At 37.9% G+C, this 23848-nt stretch overlaps 1 protein-coding gene across 2 annotated transcripts in view; it reads right to left on the bottom strand.

Annotated features, from left to right (window-relative positions):
• Nucleotides 1-2445: 2445 nt before the first annotated feature.
• LOC105253537 (MOXD1 homolog 2) overlaps nt 2446-23848 on the bottom strand; it is a 204382-nt gene continuing 182979 nt past the window's right edge. For both annotated transcript variants that reach the window (XM_025409984.1, XM_020028192.2), the window contains 6 exons: nt 16915-17109; nt 11222-11308; nt 8591-8773; nt 6718-7170; nt 5590-5783; nt 2446-4814 (listed from right to left, as the gene is read on the bottom strand). In XM_025409984.1, the coding sequence (XP_025265769.1) occupies nt 4340-4814; nt 5590-5783; nt 6718-7170; nt 8591-8773; nt 11222-11308; nt 16915-17109 (1587 nt within the window). In that variant the 3' untranslated portion in view covers nt 2446-4339. The remainder of the gene's footprint in view (nt 4815-5589; nt 5784-6717; nt 7171-8590; nt 8774-11221; nt 11309-16914; nt 17110-23848) is intronic.

Here is a 23848-nt window from a genome sequence, read left to right as displayed (position 1 = left end):
GTGCTACACGTGTCCGCGAGATACCAATTAATCGCGTCTATCCCTTTGAGACTTCGCTATACTAGGAGGGAGAGCAAGATGAGAGGAGATCCTTCCCGATCTTTAACACCGAAAAATGTCTTGTCGAAAATGCGAATTCGATGAAAAAATGCAAAAGTGATTTTGGCTAACAAAGCTCCTCGTTTCTTTTTCTCTCTGTTAAAATTGAAGTCGGTAACAGCGCGTGTTTAGGGACACTTCCGTTTCGTTTGATTCCGAAATGAGATAGAGTAACGAACAAATCCGAGAGTCGAGAGTCATTTAAATGGAAATTATCGAGAAAAGCTTTCGAATCGAATGCAAATCGCCATGCAGATTGTATCGATCAATACGTTCATTTGGCCCTTGAGAACGTTTACAAGTTTATTAGGCACGTCATATATATCTATATTTATTTGCATTGTGCGACTAATTGAAGTATGCAGCTAATAATAACGGAAATTACGACATGATAATAGTATATTAACATTAATCGATAAACTGACAATTATATATGTGTATATAAACAGGACTTTGGTAAAATTAAATAGTTACTTTTACAAGATTCGCTGTAAATCATTACAGAGTCAAGAATCGCTGTATCATGATATCGCAAGATATAAAATTGATAACTTAACTTATATATTGAGCAACTTATCGCATAATCAAGCGCATATCCATTTTATTATTTCTCATTGACATATCAATAAAATCAGTAAGTTGAAGTCATAATATGTTGGAGAATCGAGTGTCCCTATGTCAACTCGTGTCCCTGTGTCAAACTCGTTTAAAATCTCGAAAGTGCGAGAAAGAGAGATAGATAGAGAGAGAGAGAGAGAGAGAGAGATAGAAAGTATGTATACATATGTATATGTATGTGTGTACGCAATAGTGAAAGATGTGTCGAAAGAGTCACGCAAGTAATCTTTTTATATACATTAAATAAGAAATAAATAACCACTCACATACGATAACGAGCGTTGACAAGCGCGCGAATAATGTTACACGTAATAAACTGTACAGAATGTTACAAAGAGTCGTCAAATATGTATAATATTTATATATATAGTGTATCTATTTATATATTTATGTGTATATATATATATATATATATATATATATATATATATAACATCCTCGCGTGAAAGGCTCAACGAAAGAGATTACGAGATTCTTGTAACAAGACTTAGATTCTCGCATGAAATTGCTATCGCGTGCAAATCAACCAATGCTTATATAATCTTTATTTAAAAAAAAACGCATTTCTTATCGCTACGATCTAATTAACAAAATGTACAGACTTCGGCGGGAACCGTGCGAGCAATGGACGCCGAAGCATACACAATTTATCGTGTAATTATCGTGTAATTTGCCAGAATTATCAGAACATTATTTCCCACAACTGACGTTTCCTTAGAAACCCCCCCGAGTTGAAGTAGTGAGAAATAAAAAAATTCAATTTCGCGAGTACAATTTTCATCATAATTGAAAATACATCCCACGCGTATAAAACAATGTACGTTACACTTTTCGTGAGTTTCGTTCTCTCAGAAATTAATTCTTTGCTTTAATTACGATACGCAAGAGTTATAATGAGATTTTAAATTAAAATGTTGCCATGAAAATATTGATTTCGTTCTATTTACTTTGGACTCTCCTTTCGCTCGGGGTTTGACTCTACATATTTTTCGCTTCGTAGGAAAGCTTTGATTTTTTTTTCTGCCGTATTCCAACTGAATTTGTGGTGTGTTAAATTAAATGGGGAAATAGTGCGCTATAAATACTTCGGCTCCACGTCGTATCCTGAAAAATAGAATTCGCGAAACGTCCTTTCGCGAAAATTGCGATGCCTCGGCCGGTCCCCGATCACCAAATAAACAGCCAACAATTAAACTCTCGCGAGTACATCGAAAGAAGCTCTAAAATAATTCTGCTCCAACGAGGCAGAACCGCAGAAAATTTGCAAAGATATCTCTCGTTCGGTCGGCAACGTCGTATACGAGACAAAAAAGACAAAGAGCATTTTCAATGTCACTGTTAAATACTCCTTCTTCAGTCATCGAGACGAATATAGATGTAGTTTAATGCTTAAAAGGAATTTCAGGCATTCGTATGGTTGCATCATGTAATAATCTCCAAATCGATAACGATGAAATGGCTCACACTAGATGACAACAATGAATGGCAGTTTTATCAGGCAGTGTGATCACGGGACGAACTAATTAATTTAAGTATAAATGGATGATGTAGTTCCCAGCGATGCGTTCAGTTGCATATGTATGGAACGAGTTCGTCCGATTATTATCAGTTTTTTTCTCACATGATAGAAAAAATTATATAAACTAATATTTACAATGTATTTTTAATGCAATGTTATACAAAAAACAAGATCCAAAAAATTATTAAAAATAAAATTGCTTCGTGACAATGGTCCTTCATAATTTATTTACGATTATTATTGCAGCAATATATACCTCCTGTGTATATCAAATAATTTATTAATTCCTTGTAAATCAACATTTAAAAAAAAGAAAAACAATTTACATGAAACACGGAACGACTCATATGAAAGAATCTTGTACGATATATATCTTTTTCGAAAAGCTTTTTCGAACTTTTGATTATTGATACGTATCAACATCATCATCGAATGCGTGCAGCAAATACATTTTTACAGAGAATAGAAAATTCCCGCATTATTATCCACGTTTAATATTCCTTTTCGTCGAAGTGCAACTTACATTTTTAAATCCAGCGTATGACACAGCCGATGCGCTCGTATCCGAGAGATATCCTGTTACGATCGTCCTGCGCAAGGACGCGGGACATTACGGATTCTCCGCGATAGCATGCATTTCGAATACGCAAACGCAAATGCCCCGAGTATAAATAATAATGAGAATTTCAAGTGAGAAAATTTCCACGGCAATTTATAGGTATTTCCCATCGATCGGTGGAATTTCCTGGTCAAATCTCGAAATGCCGTATCGCAAAAAATCTCTATTGTATAACACATGCGCGAGCGGAAATCACGAAAGAGGAAAGTCGATCGCGAAATGAGAACGCGATAGATCCGATCTCCCGCGCTCGGTTTCACCGCAGGTGAAATTAACGCGTCCCGCATCCACATCCGTTTCCGTCCAGCGCAGCGTCATTAACTCTTTCGTTCCTCCCGAGCGCTTTTCAGACGAGATGAATATTTGATTAACTTTCATCTCAAAAGAGATCGTATTCGAAAATATTACAGAGGGAAAGATTAAAGATTCGACTTAAAAAAAAAGAGAAAAACAAACGCAAATCTATGTCAAAAATAAGAATGCAGAAAGGAACCTTTTCTAAATATGGGCAGCAAAAATACTCTGTACATTTGTTTAATGCTCTTTTCGCAGATGGTCTCTCTTAAAAATATCTACAACTTTTATAGAATTATTTATTTTGACTTATGAGAGAAATATGACAGTCTTCTTTTTAAGTCAAATCTTTAAATATCACAAGTCTGTAGAGAATATCTAATTCAATCAAACAATATTTCGCAAAATGAAATATTTTCATTTATTAGATTTATTTCTTATTTTAGATATTACTTCCTCAATAATCATTTTAACTATATTATATAAAGAAAGAAAGAGTTAATGTCCGGCTGGTAAGATCGAGTATCGTGTATGTGGACGAGATACTTTTGATAACGCTACCATATAAAATTACCATAATTTTACTTCAACACCTATATGTCGAGATAATGTGGATCCGGTAATTTCCACTACATCTTCTATGATATATGTTTGTATATAAGTTTCATTTATACACCGACTGGTGATTGCAATTGTCCTTTCCCACTCGCGGAAATTTGAAAATTCTCGATTGAAGGCTAGCGAAATCCTGGCGCATGTATTTCTATCAACTGCCCACTTTGAACTCCAATTTCGATCAATAACGTGCAAATGTAGATTGGTGCGTCAGCAAAATTTTCAACAGAGTAAACTTACACGCTCAAATGAAATGTATCATATAAATCACTCCGATTATTTCATCTAATCTATCTGACAACGCGCAGATTTCGCTAGCCGTGCCAGAGAAATCACTCCAACGCAGCTCGAAAAAGAAGAAAACCATCGATCGAATCTCTCGACGCGCTCGGTCGGAGAACGATAATACCTATCTAAGCCTAAGTTACGCGTCGCTGAGATTGGCATGTACTTACGCATTCCAGCTGCTGCTCGGTGTCGCGAATCATTCGCCGCGAATTCGACCGCGATGAACGATCGTCAGGACGATCCTGGATCCGAGTGAACTCGAACGACCGATCGACCAACGACGATGTTCACCTGAACGCGGCTCCAACGACGACGGTTATCACGGCCAGGATCACCGCTACTGATGCCGTGCATCCGCAGGAACTACCGGCCGTGGGCCCCGCGTCGCTGCTGCGAGACACTTTGCTGCGCACCAGCTGACCTCGCTCGATCGCGTTCGACTCGTCGCTGTCGGGATCGACCGGCGCGCCGATGTCGTCGTCCTCGCTCAGCAGCATCGACAGCTTGTTCCGCAGCGGCTTCTTCGCGCAGGGCACGTTCGCCTCCTCGTAGGGCCTGAGGATACGCGGATAGTGCACCTCGAGGTTGTCCGTGCCGGGCAGAGCGCCCTTGCTGTTGCCGCACAGGGGTTTGAACGTGCCCGCCCGAGTGGCTTCCTGGAAGCTCTGGAAGTTGGACTCCCAATCGTAACTGACCAGTCGTTCTTCCAGCGACATGCCCGCCAACTTTGGCGGCTCCTCGATCTTTACCGGGCTGGAACCCCTGCAAAAATCGAAGTCATCTTCCGTCAAGTCGCTGTTATTTTTTATTTTATGTTTTATATTCCTGTTTTTTTTTGTATTTTATCGTAGCTCTTCTAGTATATAATCTCTCTATTTTTCTATTCCTCCATCTCTTAGAACGTTTAGATATTTAACTGGCAAGAGAATGATCTTATATGAATTTAAAAAGTAATTGTAACAATCTATTGAGTCTTTGATATTAAAAATATAAAGGTTAATTTTAGATATAAATTATTTATAATGTATCTGGCAGATGTTATGTAACGATGGACGGCACATCTGATGCTACGTAAATATCACTCATTAAGTTAATGACACCAGGTGCTTTCGTAACGTCCTTAATAACCAATCAGAGAGCAAAACGTCGCGTAATTACCATTTGCATATAAACCGATATATAGCAACGTATCTTAACGCAATGTATCTTATTAAATATTCATTTTTCGCGCAAGCAGTTTATCAGCCGAAACTATAACGATATTTTTAAGAGATAATAAAAATATAAATGAGCTAATCAAAAATGATATAAGAAAACTCGTTCGAAAAAAAGCATATTTGAGGCACAAGAGTCTGAGAATTAATTTCTAAATAAGCTCCAATTAATTAGACGATTCAAACTGAAAATATATTTTCAGCAAAATTGTAAGAATATACGCATCTTTTCGTCTTCTTAACTGGAGAGACATAATAATTATCACACTATGTAATTTTTTATTAACGTAACGGTTATAAATCAATGAAAATGTCAAACTTACTGTACTAATTTCTGGATTCCCAAGCTATGCAGCACTGTTGGTAACGAGGGTAAAGAATAGCAGAGGGATAACTCAATGGGAGGATAATAGAGAACGGACACTAAACAAGTCTCTTCTCTCGGTGCCAAGCCGCCGAGCGTGATGGCCCCTCGTGATTCGGACGAGTACGTGCATTCGGCGACCAAGTGATCACGCTGTAAAAAGAAAAATCGCCTAACCGTGAACAAGCGCTAAACCACAAGAGAATCTTAAAAATTTAAAAGCTCGCCGAGAAAAAATTTTATGTTACATGAAATTGTATTATATAATGCGGATAAATTTCAATTTTTAAATCAACATAATGAGATTACATTCGCAATGTTTTTTATTATTATATAAAATAATTTCGTTACTTTATTTTATTTTTTATTTATATGCTTTTTATTATCATAAATTTAATATTGTTTTTTAATTGAATTTTGTTGCATTTTTACCCTATGTTAACACGTAATCGCATTTTAAACCCTGCCGTTCGAGTCCGTTCAAACAATTAAACTCAAGTTCATGCGTCCTGCATCTATAGCATGTCGGCACTTTACGTGATCAAAGCTTATACTTATTGCACGTTAATAAACTTTGTAACAAGCTCATAAACTTTCTGATACGTGCTGCAGGTTATAATGCAGCGAAAAGTACGTTCGCGGCAACATAAGCGAAAGGCGTGCAATGTAGCGGAAAAACAGAACAGAAAAATAAGAATATATTAAAAGACTGCGCTGTGTGAGAAGGACGTAAGTTACTTGCGAAGCGCTTAAGGATATAATCTCGGATTACTTTCGAAGGAAAAATCTCAGAGAGTTTAAGATTCTCCGCAATTCTCTTCCGTTAACCGGAGATATTTTATAATTGCATTACCTCTCTATATCACCGACAGATAAAAACTAGGTTCAATAAATGGCCGATAAATTGAATCCTGACACAACAATTAAAATAAACTCGAGCCTAGAGTATCCAATATCCCTTCAAACAATAATTATCTTTAAAAGAAGGAAAAAAAGAGTACATTCGATATTAGACAGAAAACAGCTGATTTCTGTCAACGCCCGCTTGACTCTTAACACACGCTTGAGTTGAGAGACTTGTACTTACCGGATATACCTTGACGGGTTTCTGGAGCTTCCGATACTCCTGATACTCGGGATCGTAGTTGGTATCGGCGGCGATCGGGGGCAGTTCCTCGCCGCCGCGGATCTGCCGCAGGCGGACTTTTCTGCCGAGCTGATGGGTGTGCATGATGACGGCGAATATGTTGATGCCGCTGTTCGGTATCTTCTGACCGGTGCATTCGGCGATGCAGTGGCCCTCGGAGACCACCTCGGGCTGGCCCGGCGGTATTATGTGCCGCCAGTTGGGGTCGATGCCGACGCTGAGGATGCCGGCATCGTGGCCGCGCAGCCGATCGGTGTAAAGGAGACGCAGGCCGCTGCTGTCGCTGATGAAGGAGTCCCTCTGCGGATTCGCGTAGTGGGTCTCCAGCATGAAGTAGCGCGGCCCCGTGTGCGGATTGAGCGCGTATCCGGCCTCCGGCGGATAATTAAAGCCCTGGCGAAGGGGGAGAGAAGGGAAACGATGGATTATGCAGAAGCCAGGCAGTAAATAAAAACAGGACCGCGGCTCTCCGGTCCGGTTCTTCGTCGGATCTGGTCCGGTCTGATCCACGCCGTCCCCTACCCCGGCGACGTGTATTCCGGACCCCATAATCGCTACATGCCTCGATCCATCAGCGCGGACGACTCCCGATGCAGAAATTGTCGCTTATGAAATTCGTTTCCTTATTGGCGATGCGCGCAGACCGCGAATTACGCTCGGTTAATTTTAATTTTCCGATACTGATGACGAGCGAGATAACGATTCGGTCGCTTCGAGGAATTGAGCGGTAATCGTCGCTTTAATAAACGCTCCTAGATTTATTATTAACGCGGCCCGATAATTTCGATTATCCGCGCCAGACTCTTGTTTGTTTTGTTAATGAAATTTCTGCTTTTAACTTTGGACGTTCAAATTCAGATCCGGTCAAATCATCCTCCTCCCGTTAGTATTTCTATCATAGTACATACTCTCTCCCCGTCGTGAAAATTTCATTCAATATTTATTTTGCCCGACATCTAAAATTAATATTAAATTTTTTCAGTACCAATGTCGTGATTTTTAAAAATATATTATTCATTAATTTAATTCTAAAATAGATATAAAGGGATGTAAAATAAAGATGAGAGTAAATGCACTCGATGCAACATTTATCTCGACAAATATTTAAAACGTGTGTTATTAGCATATACACGTATACTGCTAGTTAATGTTAATGTTACTCATCATTTATACTAGATCACTGAATTACTCGTTATACATGAGATGCTCCCGACGCGTCTCACGATCAGTTACAACTTCGCGTGGTATTCGTATTACCGATAACCACGAAGAAACAAGTTTGTGGTATTCCTGTTCTCACATTGGTATGCATTACACCGGACTTGAAATTATCATGAAACTCCGAACGTGTCTTATACGCTCGTGCATAATATTTGATAACGTATCAAAGTCGACGTACAAGAGTTTACGTGTTAAAGAGCCGTAGACATTTTCATTAAGGAACAAATCGTCAATTAAAGTGTCAAACGCAAGAAATTTGAAACGAATTGTTCACGTACACATTTTTTTAAAGAAACAAGACTTTAATCGACTTTAATCAATTATCACATCATTTTATTGCACAACGATTCATCTCGATACAACCATTAGATAGTTCCATCATTGACATCATAGATAATTAGAATTTTAATTACAATCCAGAGCGCGTAATCGATAAAAAAATCAATAGTTGAACGTTTGTATTTTATCTGTGCCTTTTGTATTTTCGCAGATTTGCAGATGAACGCGCTCTAGTCGCGCAAAATTTGTCAACGATGGAAGCACTCGAGATTCTCTCTCGTGTGTGGGAGTGTAAGTGAAGTTTTCGACGTACCTCAGAACCGAGACTCCAAGTGGCCGCGATCGTGTTGCACTGGAATGCGGGTTTATCAGGAACATAACAGGCACTCCCGGACATTTCGGCCGCGATTTCCAATTGGGCTTGATCTCCACGGCACTCGTACAGGATCATGTGATGCAGGTATTCGCGGCTTCCCGGCTGAATAACTGGTTCATACTGAAATACAGAACAGACGTATACGTTCATAACGAGGATTAATGTCGAGTGCATTTCGGTTGTTTTCTGCAATGTCTTGATAATTCGGAAACAACGCTACATATGTACTATTTCGCGTGCTTATTAAGAAAAGAATATTGATCGAAGAAACACGTCAAGTGCGAGGGGAAGAGGATATTTTATATAAAATTTTCTCTATTTTTATTTGAAATTTTTTATTTGAAAACTCTATGATATATTATATTGATTTACATAAATATTTAATCCAACTTTGCAATCGAATATTCGCCATTTCAAAGCAAGACGAACATCGCTCGATTAATCGGTTATTAACCATCGATATTCAATAGAATATCGATAGAAAGAGGAAAATGTTTCGCAGCTCAATAGACGTCATTTCTCGCAGTTTAAAGAAAGTTGCCGAGGTGTAAAATTGGAAAAATCGGGCTAGGACATCGGTCTCTAATGTCGGGAAAACGTGCCGCGTTTTAATTTGTTTCTCCAACAAATTAAAGACTCGCCGATATATACCATGACCATTCAAGCTCGTTAATCTAGAAATACATTGGTCGATAAAAGTTCCGCAAAACGCAAAGGGACAGTTCCCGTTTTAAGCATTTGAGTTATCGCAAGTGGAACGCTAATCGATTTCCCTTCTCCGGATGCTAAGAAAGACCCGAGATAGAAACAGAATCGCAATCGCATCGCGTAGTTGGGTCACGTTCGATCGAGTTCGAGATTCAGGTGTCGGTTGGTCGACTGGCGATAGATAGAGCGAACTATATTAGCCAGTCTCGTCCCAATGTTCTGTTCGGAAACTCTCGAGTACGGATGTGAATATGTTAAAGATTAAAGAAATAAAAAGTAAAAGATAGAATTGTAATATCAAAAATAAAGAGAGTCTTCTTACAAACAATTTGATATATTAGTGACGGTCAGTCAGTTGATTCATTTCGAATTTCCAGCAGACGTCAAATTTCAACATCGCGTTAAATAACAAATCGAATAAAATTCCAATAGGGTATGACTGAGATTTTTTTCAAATTATCAAGAGTTGTGTGAGAGAGGATATGATTCGAGAGATATAAAATGGAAATTGTTTCAAAATACTTCTTGATCAAATTATTTACTGACATGAAATGGATAAAAATGGACGAATAAAAAATTTGAAATAAAATTTAGACCAAAGAAGTAGCTTATTACATAGAAAATTCTCTGAATCAAATATTTCATAACATTCTTTTCCAATTATTTTTACTATAAATGTATAATAAAAGTCCGTAATATCACGTTCATTCGGCTTGATTTTCGTTGGGATGAGCGAAGTAGCGCGAAAAACATTAGCATAATGTAAAGTGCATCCGCGAGTCTGTCGACAATAAAATATTCCGCGCCGGAATATTTAAAGTCGTGAAAACGCGAGTCAGCAACCGCCCGTTTTTATCCGCGTATGCTTTCGTTGGCGCGGCCCGATTTCGATTTTTAACACGCAACTTGGATTATAATCGTACGCCTCCGCATCGAAATGGAACGGTGTATTACATCGACGTGGACCGATACGCAGTGGTAATACGAGGTTTACGACCGACTGCTTTATCACTGTCGCATTTATCGATGACATCTCGTGCATCGATCTGTCATCGGCGCTGATGGCGAAACCGACGACCGGAAACGGCGAAACGATCTCACCTACCGCATTGATCCTGCCATCCTACAGATCCGCCCAGCCGCTACATTTACGATGAAATTTCATAGCCGAATTAATCGATCATGCTCGATAATCACACTCGTGAATCGCTTTTTCAGGACGGCTTTTTAATGAAGCGCGCGATTATTTCCTTCTTTTTATCTACAATATTTTATATATATAAAAGGCATATGGAGTGTTTGAAAGACGTTTATGGTTCATTACAACACTTGACATAATTCAAATTAATTTCTAATTAATTAATACATTTATATAGAACGCTCTCTTTCTAATTTAATTCTGTTTAGATATGAAAGAAATCATGTTGACGTTTTTAAAATGTTATTTACGATCAAAATATTATTCAAGAAGGAAAATTGTGAATTGAAATAAGTCTTGCTTCTAATACATCAGAGAGCGGTTTTTGAAAAAAGGAAACCACGTCCCGGCTACGCGATTAATCATCCGATGTAAAATATCGTATAACCTCTAGATTATCATTTTGCGCGGCATATTTATCGGACGGCTACTTGACGAGGCATCTCGAGACGCGAAAACACGCGAGGCAGAAGAATATCTCCCATATGAGGCAGGAAGGGGGTGGGAAGGGGGAAAGGAGATGGGAGGGGCGAGTCGGCAAACTCGACGTGCAGTTTCTTCGGCATTACAAGAGCATCCACCTTCGCTTTAATCAAGTCGGAGAGCGGCGGGCGCGCGCGAGCTACCGTAAACGGGTTATATACCTGGAGGAGAGAACTCACCTTCACGACGTGGTGTTTGTGATTAATCTCCGGCATCATCAGGACACGGCACCAGAGCAGCATGTCTTGCTGCATGGGTAAACGAACCTGCACAGCAATTCGAATGGTACTTCGTTAAGCGAGTATAATTCCACGCGAAATTAACGGATAGAGATACATTGAAACAATTGATACTTTGTATATTCGATATTGAAATCACAAGGGAATATCGATAGGACGTTTTATATATCCGATGTAAAAACGATTAATATATATATGAGCGAAAATACACACATGCCTTTTAAAACATTAAAATGTAAAATGACTGATAATGTAGTTGAAGCAAAATTACGAAGGCACGAAAATGTATTGCATTATAAATATCGATATCATGTTCATTTACGAAAGAGATTACAATTTTTAAAAAATTCTATAAAATATATAATGGAAAAATTACTTTAGAGTTTTCAGTTGAAATAATTTAATTAAATACTGATTTTTTATAAAGAAAATATAAAGTATATGTTTAGAAAAATAAATTGAAGCAATTCCATGCTATTTTTAGCCGCGATGTCTTACATTACACTACTAACATCCAAAATTAGGCAACTCGTCCGAAATCTTTTTATCTCACGAATGTTAGGAAATTATATCGCTGGAACTCTGTTTTGAAAACAAGCATTATACACCGTATCTTGAAATAATTGCCACTTTATAAGTACAAAAAGTTTCTTTGCTGAAACGAGTAGCGCAAGAAGTAGAGAGGAAAATTCGAGAAACTTGGCTACTTAACGCATACACACTAGTTTAATGGTTTGTTACAACATGGTAAGAGCAGTTAAACGCAAATATATACGAGAAATTCATTACCATATTTTCCGACGCCGCGTGCGACTTACATAACAAGGTTGCAAGTTGCTTTTATGATATACGAGCCCATTTCGCTCTGTCTCAAAGCGACGCTTTCCACGCCATGCGACTATTTTGCGCCAGTTCTCATGCACGGCCGGCTGCATTGTGTGCACGAACGCGTTGCGAGTTTTTCGGTACGTATAACACGGAATAAGAACTGCATCTACCGGCGTTAGTCACATTACTTGTTTTACGCTGTTCCGCTCGATATGCAAGCCATATTGTACGTGCGAACTCATTTTGCTCGATCTCAATCCTTTGCTATATTTTAGGCATCTCTTAGCCATAATCCAACTGCGCACTCAAAAAAAATAATCTTGCAACTATAGCAAAAATTTTCCAGGTGCGAAAAATTAACTGAGGCAGATAAACGATTAGCAAATGTTGTAATATCGTATATATGTTGCACGTAATCAATCTAAATGACAGAGACAGAATTTATATCTGAACTGTTTGTGAAATTTAGAAAGGAAGTTTTTCTGTGGCGTCTATCCATGTTATGATCAATCTTACTTGATATAAAGTTTGGCTGTGGTACACAGAAAATACTAGCAGCAAGAGACAAATCAATATATAATCCTGATAACTTAATATAGTTTGTATAACGCACCTATCTGTCTATCTCTTTTTGACAATTAAATTAAATTAAAAATTAAAAAAATTAACCGTTTGCGGTTAATTTTTTTATGGTGAATTCTCATATATGTATCGTAGAAGACAGAATAAATATCCATGCAGAAATGAATATCAAATATTTATCCAATGCAGTGATTAATATCTAACAATAGGATTTAAATTTTCTAGCAGATATTGCTAGAATGTTACTGCTATAAATTCTAGCTGTGACAAACGTGATATTCTATCAGATAAAAATAGCGATAAATTTTAGTTGCGACATCTAGAAATCTATCTACATTAGCAAAACATTTTTTTGAGTGTGTATTGCATAGTAAAAAATAAAATGTTCATTTTAACATTTTTCACTTGTCCCAGAAAATCCACTCTAAATTTTATGTTAAAATAACTCATTCGTCGTATGTTTCTTAATGGCAAACTCAAAATGTTAAATAATTGACATATTTTATATTTATTTTTGTTATCGTGATTTTAAGTGTAATGTAAAAATAACATAAAAATTAATTAAAAATCCAATTATTGTACATGAAAAAATAGTTACAATAACTCGTAAAAATTGTTGTAGGACATTAATATATAACAGTAATTGTTTTTACTTAAATTATTTGTAATAGAAACATTTGATTTTAGTAAATTTGATTATTTTGTATGTCAAAGTTCAAGATTATTTGAAGATTCACTTAAACTTTTCTTAGAATATTAAATTGACTTTAAGACATATTGACTGTTAAAATGATTCTGTTAAAAATATCCAAAATAATATTCCATTTCTAAGAGAGATATACAAAGTGTCAAATTATGAAGTTGACATAAATGTAACACATGAAAACGTTATAAAAATAATAACATAAAAGTTGTATGTTAATTTTACATTAAAGTACTAATCAAAACGTGGAAACACAAGAAAATTTTAACATGTGGACACACAATTTTATACTGTGTATACATCAATGTCTCGACATGAAATATGAAAACATCCCTTAATCACAAAATTTTTTTAAACTTTAGCGCAGTATCATGACAAATATTGTACACAGAAAAAAAGGACATTCTTGTTTCGAAAATATATTTAGTTTTAACATGGAAATCTTGAAATGAGATTATATCGCGTTAATTAAAGAAAAATATAATTGCTTGAATAATTGCTTACTTGAATGAAGCCATTTTATAGAATTCAATCGAGAAAAATGTATTCTTACGATATAAGATTTAATTTTCTTGAATGGAAAAGAAACAATGTTAGAAAATAACATTTTTAAATCAAAGATTATAATTTTCTTAAAGTAGAATTAAATAATTATATATTCTTGAGGTGACAATTACAATAATAAAATAAGACTATAATATTGTTAATATTTAAAATTATTAAATTCTTCTAAGAAGATTATAAATTGTTGCGTATATACGAAACAATGAACGCGTTAGTTATAAGTATATAAGTTTTGATTTGACACTTGTTTTTTTTCTGTGCACAAATTTATTTATTCATTATTAAACATAGTGGTAGCAAATACTGATTTTTCCGGAATACTAATACATAATTTGCGCAACTTTGCTCAATTATGCTTCTGGTTCTGCGACAGAATTACACGCATTAAGGCATTAGTCGCGCTTGTCCCACGTGTACATCTCGCGTCGGGGCATCTACAAGTCGGGGCTCGTAGTCTGTCGAATTATTCACGGACTTTCGTGCATCAATGGAACTCGGCAGCTTTGCTGTTGCGTTGTGCATATCCCGGTAATACGTAGAAGCGAGGGAAAGCGAAAGGGAGACGGGTGGGTCGTTTTCAAACTGCCCGCCGCGGGGCGTAAGGGCGACCCGTATAGCGTTCGAGAGAATTACAAGATTCTCTTTTTCGCGCATCCCCTCCTACCTACTCCGCTGCCCTAAGCGCTCGAGCCATGCCGTCGGATTCTCCCACGCCCTTACGCGAAATTATCGATGTCGAGATTACCGGGAAGGACGAGCGCGTTTATTGTTTTGCGGTCGAGCACTAACTGACGGCCGCGGGCGACTCGGGGATTTTTTTTTTTTGACGGATCAACGGCATGACGCGCTTTCCGACTTCTTGCTGCTGCCAGGGACAATTTCCTCCGATCGATTGAAACACTTTTTTTATAAAAAATTTTATAAAAAATTGCCATAATTTTCAATATTAAATTTTGACAATTTTTTTATATCCAAATTTAATACAGTAAATTTAAAGGGACATTTAAATGAAGGATGCATTTGTATAAATGCGTAGCGAGAATGCAAAAACTATTAACAAAACTGCCGGCAATTTCTAACAAATGGCGGAGTATCGCAAAACCTGGAGAGAACGATGCAACGTAAACCCGTTCCTCTCATCTTCTTTGTGACTATTCTATTCATATTCATCGCGGCGCGATACAAAAGTTATTCAACCGCTCGGCAACTTTCGTGTACCGAGTTAAAAAAGAACTTTTCGCGATATTCGCGCAGGAAATGTAAAGCCAGCGATACTTTGAAAGATACCGATATCTCTTTTTCGCGATATTTCGCGATATATTTTCATGTATTTAAGTGCTAAATAATTTTGCAATCTCTTTACATCTCATTCCATATTTAAATGAAGCAAAACAAACTATATATTGTTAAATAGGAAAAGAAGAGTCAAAAAGTATAGCTGGAAGGAACAAGACTTGCCATCCCGATTATTCTGCTACAATAATTGTAACAAATTCCTCGTTAATGCGAGCAGAAGCCGGCGAAAAATGGCGGAGAAATTCGACAAACTGAAAGGTTTATACAATATTCGAGATCTGGAACACGCAAAAATGTATTCGGAACCCTCGAAGCGCACGTTTGTCTCAAACGATATTACACGAGCTAACATTTCCGGGTCGTTTATCAGCATCGTTCGGCGAATGATCTTGCACTTTTTCGCGGGCCAACGAGCGGAATACGAGTCGTGGCCCGATTCCGGTCTCGATATAAACTATAAACAGCGCAGCAGGGCAGACGGTGGAATTAGCATTGTCCGATTTCCAGCGATAGCGTCGACCTCGTAATCTACGACCCGGCGACGCTAATGAACGAATAGTTTTTGCCGGATGTGACCCGGTTAAGATTTATGCCGCCATAAATTCGGCGCACAATGCCGTCTCTCTCTCTCTCTCTCTCCTCTCTCTCTCTCTCTCTTTAACAACGGCTCCGCTCGCGTTCGATAAAAATCCAGTACGAAACGTGCGCGGATCGAATATTCATCTCGCACGCACGATATACGCGATCTACACGCACGTGTCTACGCAAGTGACGAAAGCAGAACCCTACGATGAGAGTTTTGGGATAAAAAAGCTCATTCGCGTCTCGGATAAACGAATAATCCGCCGATATCGAAACGATATCGAGAGCGCAAAATCAATCTTTATTATGTTCATGAAAGAGTTCTCGATTTGAAATTTAACTTCGAAATGAAGTAACGTTCAATTAACCGGATAATTGTATAAAAAATTGAAATAATTTTATAATTTTTATATCGATTAATTCCAGGTACTTTTTTGAGTTGAATATTTCGGGTTTTCTTTCTTTCCGCTGTTTTTACCGCAAGTCCTTAGTATGAAATTATATATTCTTGAACTAAAATTAATGTTGAGTTAATAACGAGTTAGCAACGTCGATGATTAGCGTTAATGATTTCTCGGCAAAGCCTGAATAAAGTAACTTTGGTTATCTTAAATACTTTCATGGAACCCGGCTTTGAAGCTTCCCTCCGTGCAAATCGAGTCCAATATCACAACGCCAATGGCAGATCCACTTTCGTGAACTCTAATTAAAACTCTTTAATCGTCTTTGTTCGCGCTCGCGAATTTCTCTCCGCGGTCGGGATGAATATTAACTTTGTTCTTGTTTCTTGTCACGTGCCGTCGTAATAACGCGAATCGTAATAAATGCAATATGCACACCAACTGCTCTCTTTCTCTCTCTCTCTCTGTTTCTTTCTCATTTCCTTTTTTAATTATATCAAGAGCGAAACGAAATATTTTCTCCTTCGGATAGTTCGTTACGTATTTATCTCGACGGAACGTTTTTATTGCACTTATCGCGTGGAATGTTAATTTTTATCTCACGGCGCATGGTCGTCTTACGTTTCGCAAGTATGCGAAAAATTAAAAGCTAAGAAGATGAAAAAGTTTTTCCCCACCTGTTTGTTCAAAATGTCCCAGATCTTCAGCGGTGGCTCCGCGTCCTGATTACGCGAGCTTCGTCTGGGCTGCGTGTCCCTCTGCACCAGATACAACGGCCTCGAGCCTCGCACCGCGCCGTGATCGGGCAGAACCCCGGCCGCCGACACCGGCTCCTCGACATGATATTGCCAAACCACTTGCAACGTGTCGTTCTGAAACACAAAGGACCGCCCCGAGTCAAGAACGGGTCTCGTTCCGCGCTTTTTGTTGTCGAAAAATATTGATAGAGAAACAAGGCCACAAAGAGGCTTGCGCCTTTATACATTCAAGTTCGCCATAAAAATCGCTGCTTCCGCAAAGAAGGCGGACGCGAACAAACGGGCTTCTCTGGAGAGCGAAGATTGCGCGCTCGGCTGCGTCTTTTAATCAAACCTTTCGAAAAATTTACGATCGAAAATTGCGCCAAATTATTTTGCGAGACGTTTCTAAAAATTGCAGAAAAAAATGCAAGCATGAATACATCGATATTTCTCTCGCTAATTTAAATTTTGATAAAAATAACATTCTTTTCTAATAGAAATATAATTTTTATATATCAATTATAATTTATATATTATTTTATTTATATATTATAATTTTAATGTATTGTCATTTTTTACAATACAATTCTTCAATAATTTCTCAGGCTTAAAAGTCCAGATTTGTCCTACTTCTTATGTAATCTTGGACAGCTTAAGCTTTCCGGCGCCCTTAAATTCGTAGGAAATCAGCCCCGACGCTTATCAATGATCTGCGGCCGTGCTGCGGGCATTCGCGATTTAATTCACCCTGAAAAGAAAACCGACCGAGGGTGGCCGCGCGATATATCGAATACAAGCGACACGTCCCTCGGTCTGCTTGTCGCGGTTGGCCGCGAAGCGTACACGTGTCCAACAGCGCCAAACTTGGGGTCGCTTTTGCACGCGAACGAGCCACTTACACATCTTGGGGACAATCGCCTCTAATTGAGGAACTGGCCCGCAGGCTTCGTTAACCGATTCATTCCAAAAAATGTCGCTCATTGAGTCGCTATTCTCGAGTTGCATGAATAGAAATAAATAAATATAGTATAACCGGATTTACGAGCTTGCGTTAATCAGAGTTATTTTTGTGCTTATGTTAATATAACATGTATTCAACGTTAATGTTTGCACGTAACGAGAGATTCTCTACCGCTTTTAGTCTTTTATCGATCGATCTCATTTAATAACAGGATGAAATATGAAGCAAAGTATACGGAAACTGAAGAATAATTAAATATAAATTTAAAATATCTGAAAAAGGAAGACATATGTGTGTGCAAAATGAATGAGTGTTCTTTTACTTTTTTAGCAATTACGCATATTGTTTAATTCTAATTTGTACGGAAAAGTGATGCACTTTTTAAATATAAGAACGCGTACGGAATAAAAAAATTATTAATTGGATTAATTGGATTCTCATTAGAAGGATAAAAAAGAATAATAAACATATTTCTAGCGTACGTATTAAAATACGTTAAACAAATTAAGACATTTATTTGCAGAGATTTGCTCAAATCGCGTTACATGCAAAATATTACTCCGAGAATATTAATATCGCGGAATTCGCATCCATCATGTTCTCGATCGCTATCGATTCCTATCTTTACCGTCACTAACATATCGGAATCCAGATTAAGAGTGCGCTTCGACACTCCAGACACGTCTCGGCGTGAAGAAAAAAATTGTCGGCGGAATCACAGAAGTCTCGCGCAATCGACGTGCAAATTTGCAAGCCTCTCACGTGTCACCTATTCACGTTCCTCGATAATCGACAAGCGTTCTCCTTCTCCGAGAGGGAAAGACTTCACATTGTCCGTTAACTCCACCGCGTACAATCATTGGCGCACTTACAATTGTTTCAGAGTCTGTTCTGAGACAATCGGGCGCCCGTTTTCTTCGCTCGGATCAAGGGAGAGCGGGGATAAAAGCGACCCAGATTCGACGGAATCGAAAGATTCTCGGGGCCAAGATGGAAAATCGATTAAGGCAAATGGGCGCGTTAGAAGGAAGGAGGCGAGAATCACGCGATTCATCTTCGGTCGATTCTGGAGACGTTCTTTGACTACATTATACATTTTTCGTTGTCCCCTCTTCGATCAACTGCCGATTTTCTTGTCAAGAGTCTTTTACACAAATATGTCAAAACTTTAACATTAAATATAAAAACATTGCAGATTAAAATAAATATGTATATTATTTCCTCCCCAAAATAAATTTCAAATAAACTTTATTTGAAATCTTGAAAAATTTATGATTTATTTATCCAGAAATAAATCCAACAAATATATATAATAAATACATCTTCCGCTTTTTCTTTCTGTCTCTATTTTCTTCGGATATAAAGTTTGTAATTAATCCAACAAGCTCCGATATTTCATCTTGACATAATTTCCCATTTTATTTCTTACAATATTAAATATCACTTTTATATTATATTTCTTACAATGTTAAATATCATAATTTTTAACTGTGCAAAATAGTTTAATTTCTTGGTCTTGTAATCTCTTTATTAATGCGCGCTTTAATTAAATTTTTCTAATTCAAATCTAACAAATTAAATTTGTTTTATAAAATCATTCGTAAAATGCTACCGTTAATTTAACTATATGACACATTTTCATTAAATTATTCTCCAAGAATTTTCCCTCTTATAACAAATAGTCTTCCTTTTATCGATTCCGATGCATTCCTATGCAAAAGTGTCGGGAAAAATAGTAGCTCGTGAATATCCTTGATCGTCGAGTTCAAAGGATGCGGTGCTATTGTAAGATACGAGTCTACCATTCTCGATTCGAGTAAGCCACGCGTTCGATCTCAGAAATCCCGATTTAAAGGATCCGCCTAACTTGCTGCATCCTTAAGTAGGTCGACAAGGGAAGAACGGTGCGGAAAAAAAATTCTCCCGGAAATAGGAAGCGATGTTGACGCTTATAGAGATCATTAAACTAGAATATAATCTATGGAAAATATAAAGATGCCTTAATTAGCACGAGAATATTTATTAGGGATATTTATTAGACGCAGGAAGTTACGATATAATGTGTATGATGTAATAAAATCATAATGAGAAGTTGTACAAAATGAGAAGAAATTATTTATAAGAAGTTAAAGTTTCAGATAATATCATAAACAGAATTACAAAGTCTCGAGTCTCGTTATCAATTAGCATTCTCATTAAATTATGCGAATAACACTCGGAAAGTTTTATACTCTTTTATGATAAAAAATTTAAATCTTAACAGACGAGAAAATATAACCGTTTGCTAAAGATTTTAAAACTCGGGGAGAGATATATATTTCCATAAAAAGTATTCTCGGCAAGATATATGGATGAGATATATAAAACGACGAATCTTGTTTGAGAAAGATAGGCTAGGTAACTTTGCACGACAAGATGTAAGCAAGAAGACAAACGGAACGGATTTGAGATTCGAAGACATCCTTCGCTAACTCAAGCAGCGTTTCTTTCGCGGAGCAACTTTGTTGTTCGTTGTTCTCACGAGCCGTAAATCTCTTCCGCTTGTTCGTTTTGCGCACCGATGTCCTTTCCCTCCGTCTGCGTATCTACGTTTGAGAGCAGTCGTAGCTCGCAATTATCCGTACCAATAGTCGTTGGGTCAAAGGTCGAGAAGGAAGAGCGGAGGGGAAAGGGAGAGGCAGAAGATCCCATTTCGCAAGTTAAGGATGTCAGCCGCGATGTGAGCAAATGGCGCGCGAGTTCCCTTGGAAACCCTGGCATAAAAGATCTGGGCCACGTGCTCCGTAGAATCCCAAAGTTGAGTGCGAAAAGGAAGAGAAGAAACGGGAGACGTGAAGGAGGTTGATCAAAAGGGAGCGTGATTCTATAATGGCGATTAATCGAGTTCGCTTTATTAAGCGAGGAAGGTTACTGTTATTGCAAATTTTTATCTTTAGACTCTAGGAAACGAATTTTCATTCTGACGTTAGGTAAAATAATTTATCGAACGACGATGAAAGAGAGTACTTTTACACTTATGAATGATACAATGTCATCGTGTAATTATTTCAAAGCTTTTCTGAGAGCCAAACATAACTTTCTTCATCTATTCTAGCGTTAAACTAAACTTGTCAGAATTAAAGGTTAATGTTCTCCATTTGGAATCTAAAGGTCAATGTGATATTGACGTTACTAAAAGGGTTGCAATAAAGGGATAACGAATGGGAATCATTCAGTACCCTCGTCGAGCACGCGAACTGGTCTATTCCTCCGAAATTGAAAAGCCACTTCTCTCCTTTCCCCTCTTTGAACTTTCCTCTTCCCACTCTGTTCTTCCACTTGGGTATTACACTAGAAATCGTATCTCACGGCTAACGTCACGCGGCAGTCGTTGAATTTAAGGGGCGTATCCCAATTTCTGGGTTAAGAGATATCACTCGCTATGTGAGCAAATGACGCGGCTCTTCCTCCCTCGGAAAATCCCTTTCTCGGAAAATTTTGGAAGCTCGATATCGTCCATTGCCTCCGCTTTCAAATCTTTACTACGGGCGATAAGTCGAAGGAAAAAGGACTCGCAAGGCACGACCTCTGTGAAAGATGGCCTTTTCATAATGAGCATATTCGAGAAATGGTTCGGAATTGATGTCAAAATTTAAAAATAATGACAGATATCGCGAAATCAATTTCAGTGTCGATTTAAAATCCTATAATAATGTTTAATTAAATATCATTGGAATAAAAATTATATTTCATTCCCTAAACTTTATTAATTTCTTCAAAGTGTCAAATAATGTTAAGATAATTTGTATATACTGTAACGGAGATTTCTGTTAATTGCGAATGTAAACAATCTCCGTCTCCTCCTTTATGGAAACAATCCCGAAGTCAACACCGACGACAATCGTTCCGCTTTGACGCGGCGAAAGCAACTTCGTTTTCTTGGGGTAACTTTCGAACGTGCCCGGACTATCTTTCTTCTTCTAAAAAAAGAGAGAAAGAGAGAGAGAGGCAAGATAAGAGCATTGCGAAACTTCGAGCAGCGAGCAGTTTGCTTCTCGCCGAAAGAAGAAGATGAGTCCGAACGCCCGTGGGATAGACAAACCGATACTCGTGAGTAGCTTTTGCCGAGGGCAACGTTAATTGCCCGAAGTAGAAAAACCCAACGGCCGGTTATCGACGCCCGCGTCTCCGTTTTTCCCCCTCATCCCTTTCCCTCCGGCATCCGTCTTGTTCGCCTGTCGTCTTAGTCGAACGCGCGTTCGCATACAACTCCCGATAGGGAAAACTAATATTGAACATTCCTAAGTAGAATGCAAAGGGTGCGACTCGGAGGGTGGCGAGCCACCCCGGACGTCGGGAGAAGCCCGAACTCGAACTTGAAAGTTTTAAAAAGCAATTAAGGGCTTCAAACTCCCGACACATTCGCTTCTCGCCTGCCTACGGCCCCGTCCATGCCGCTCAAATGCCTTATATATCTCTCTATTTCTTGCTTCGTTCGTCATCATTCTTTCTCTCTCTCTCTTTCTCCTTTTACCCTGCTTCGTTGCCTCGTCATCTGTAGCAGGCATTCGATGGCTGACTCGTCGCTATCAAAATTGAATTATTTCGTTACTCTTAAGAGAGCTAATATTTTTTTCAGGGGGATATTTCGTCGATAAACAACCCCTCGATTACCTACAGTGGTGGTCTAGAGACATCGTTAAATATAGATAAAAAGAGTGCGATAAAATGTTAAAGATGCTTGATGACTTTTAATTGCTGTAATTTAGACATTTTAATACTTAAAAAAAACAATCGACTCTAATTCGGGCTATTTAAATGATAAACTTTTGAAAAAGAAATCAAGATGATGAATAAAATATTCTATTCTTTTAAAAAACAGTTTATTTTATAAGTCAAGAATTTTACCTAATGCGTGAAAAAATCACGTTCAAGTGCATCAAAGAATTTTTCATTAAGATGAAGGGCGAAAAATACATGTAAGCTAAAGAAAATATTGATCATTACGCGAAATTCATCGCTTTATTACAAATATTTAAACGTGTATATCATAAATAAGGGTAGTTTGCCATAAAGTAGATAGAAGTTTGCTCGCATACTCGCCACCTGGGAACGACGGAGGTGCCGAATCGATAATCTCAGTCTCGCGAGATCTAGCCGGGGTATCTCGAATTCAAGTACTCCCGCGAGCGTGAGCGCAATTTGCAATAAAGCAATACACGGGCTTCTACATATTTATCACCGTGAAACGTAAGGAGAAATCGATAATCGCGCCGGAATATCCGATCCGGATGGCGGGATCGGATCGGCTCTCCCCGACAACCGACAGTCGAACTCGTACTCGATGCCCCGTAACGAAAACGCGCGTAAATCTCGGATCTTTACCGCAATCTTTTTACGGGGTGTCTCAAATTCTGCGGAAACCGTTAAGGAAAACGGCGAACGTTTAGAAACGAACGGATATCGATGGTTCCCTTACGAATGCTTGAAAGCTGAAGGATTTTAATTTCCGGATATGAGCACTGAGAAAAATCGTTTGATTGTACCAACATGACGTGTATGATTGAAGGCATTTTGATTAAATCAAACAAGAATTTCTAGTTATCGTAATAAGACTCGATTTTTTATAACTAGAACGTTTCATAGATTTTACTAAGGATTGGATTAGTATTTTCTGGTTGGATCTATAAAATTTCTTGTTACATTAATTTCTTTGCTTGTTTCTTAACTTAACTCGCATTCAATATTTGCCATGAAATGTATATAAAAAACTAGTATTAACGTTAAATCCAGAGTATATTTTTTTTCTCTTACGAGCAGTAGTGCTAGAAAGACGCTATAGCTCTCTGATTATGTGTGTTTGAGCTGCATCCTCTTCTTGCATCACTGTTTATCAATTTAATTTCTAACAAACTGAATTTAAAATAATTT

This window comes from Camponotus floridanus, unplaced genomic scaffold (genome assembly GCF_003227725.1).
Source record: "Camponotus floridanus strain SB8 unplaced genomic scaffold, Cflo_v7.5 scaffold3, whole genome shotgun sequence".
NCBI classification, from domain to species: domain Eukaryota; kingdom Metazoa; phylum Arthropoda; class Insecta; order Hymenoptera; family Formicidae; genus Camponotus; species Camponotus floridanus.
Note: the sequence above shows the minus strand (reverse complement) of the source record. Positions and strands in the feature narration are given on the sequence as shown.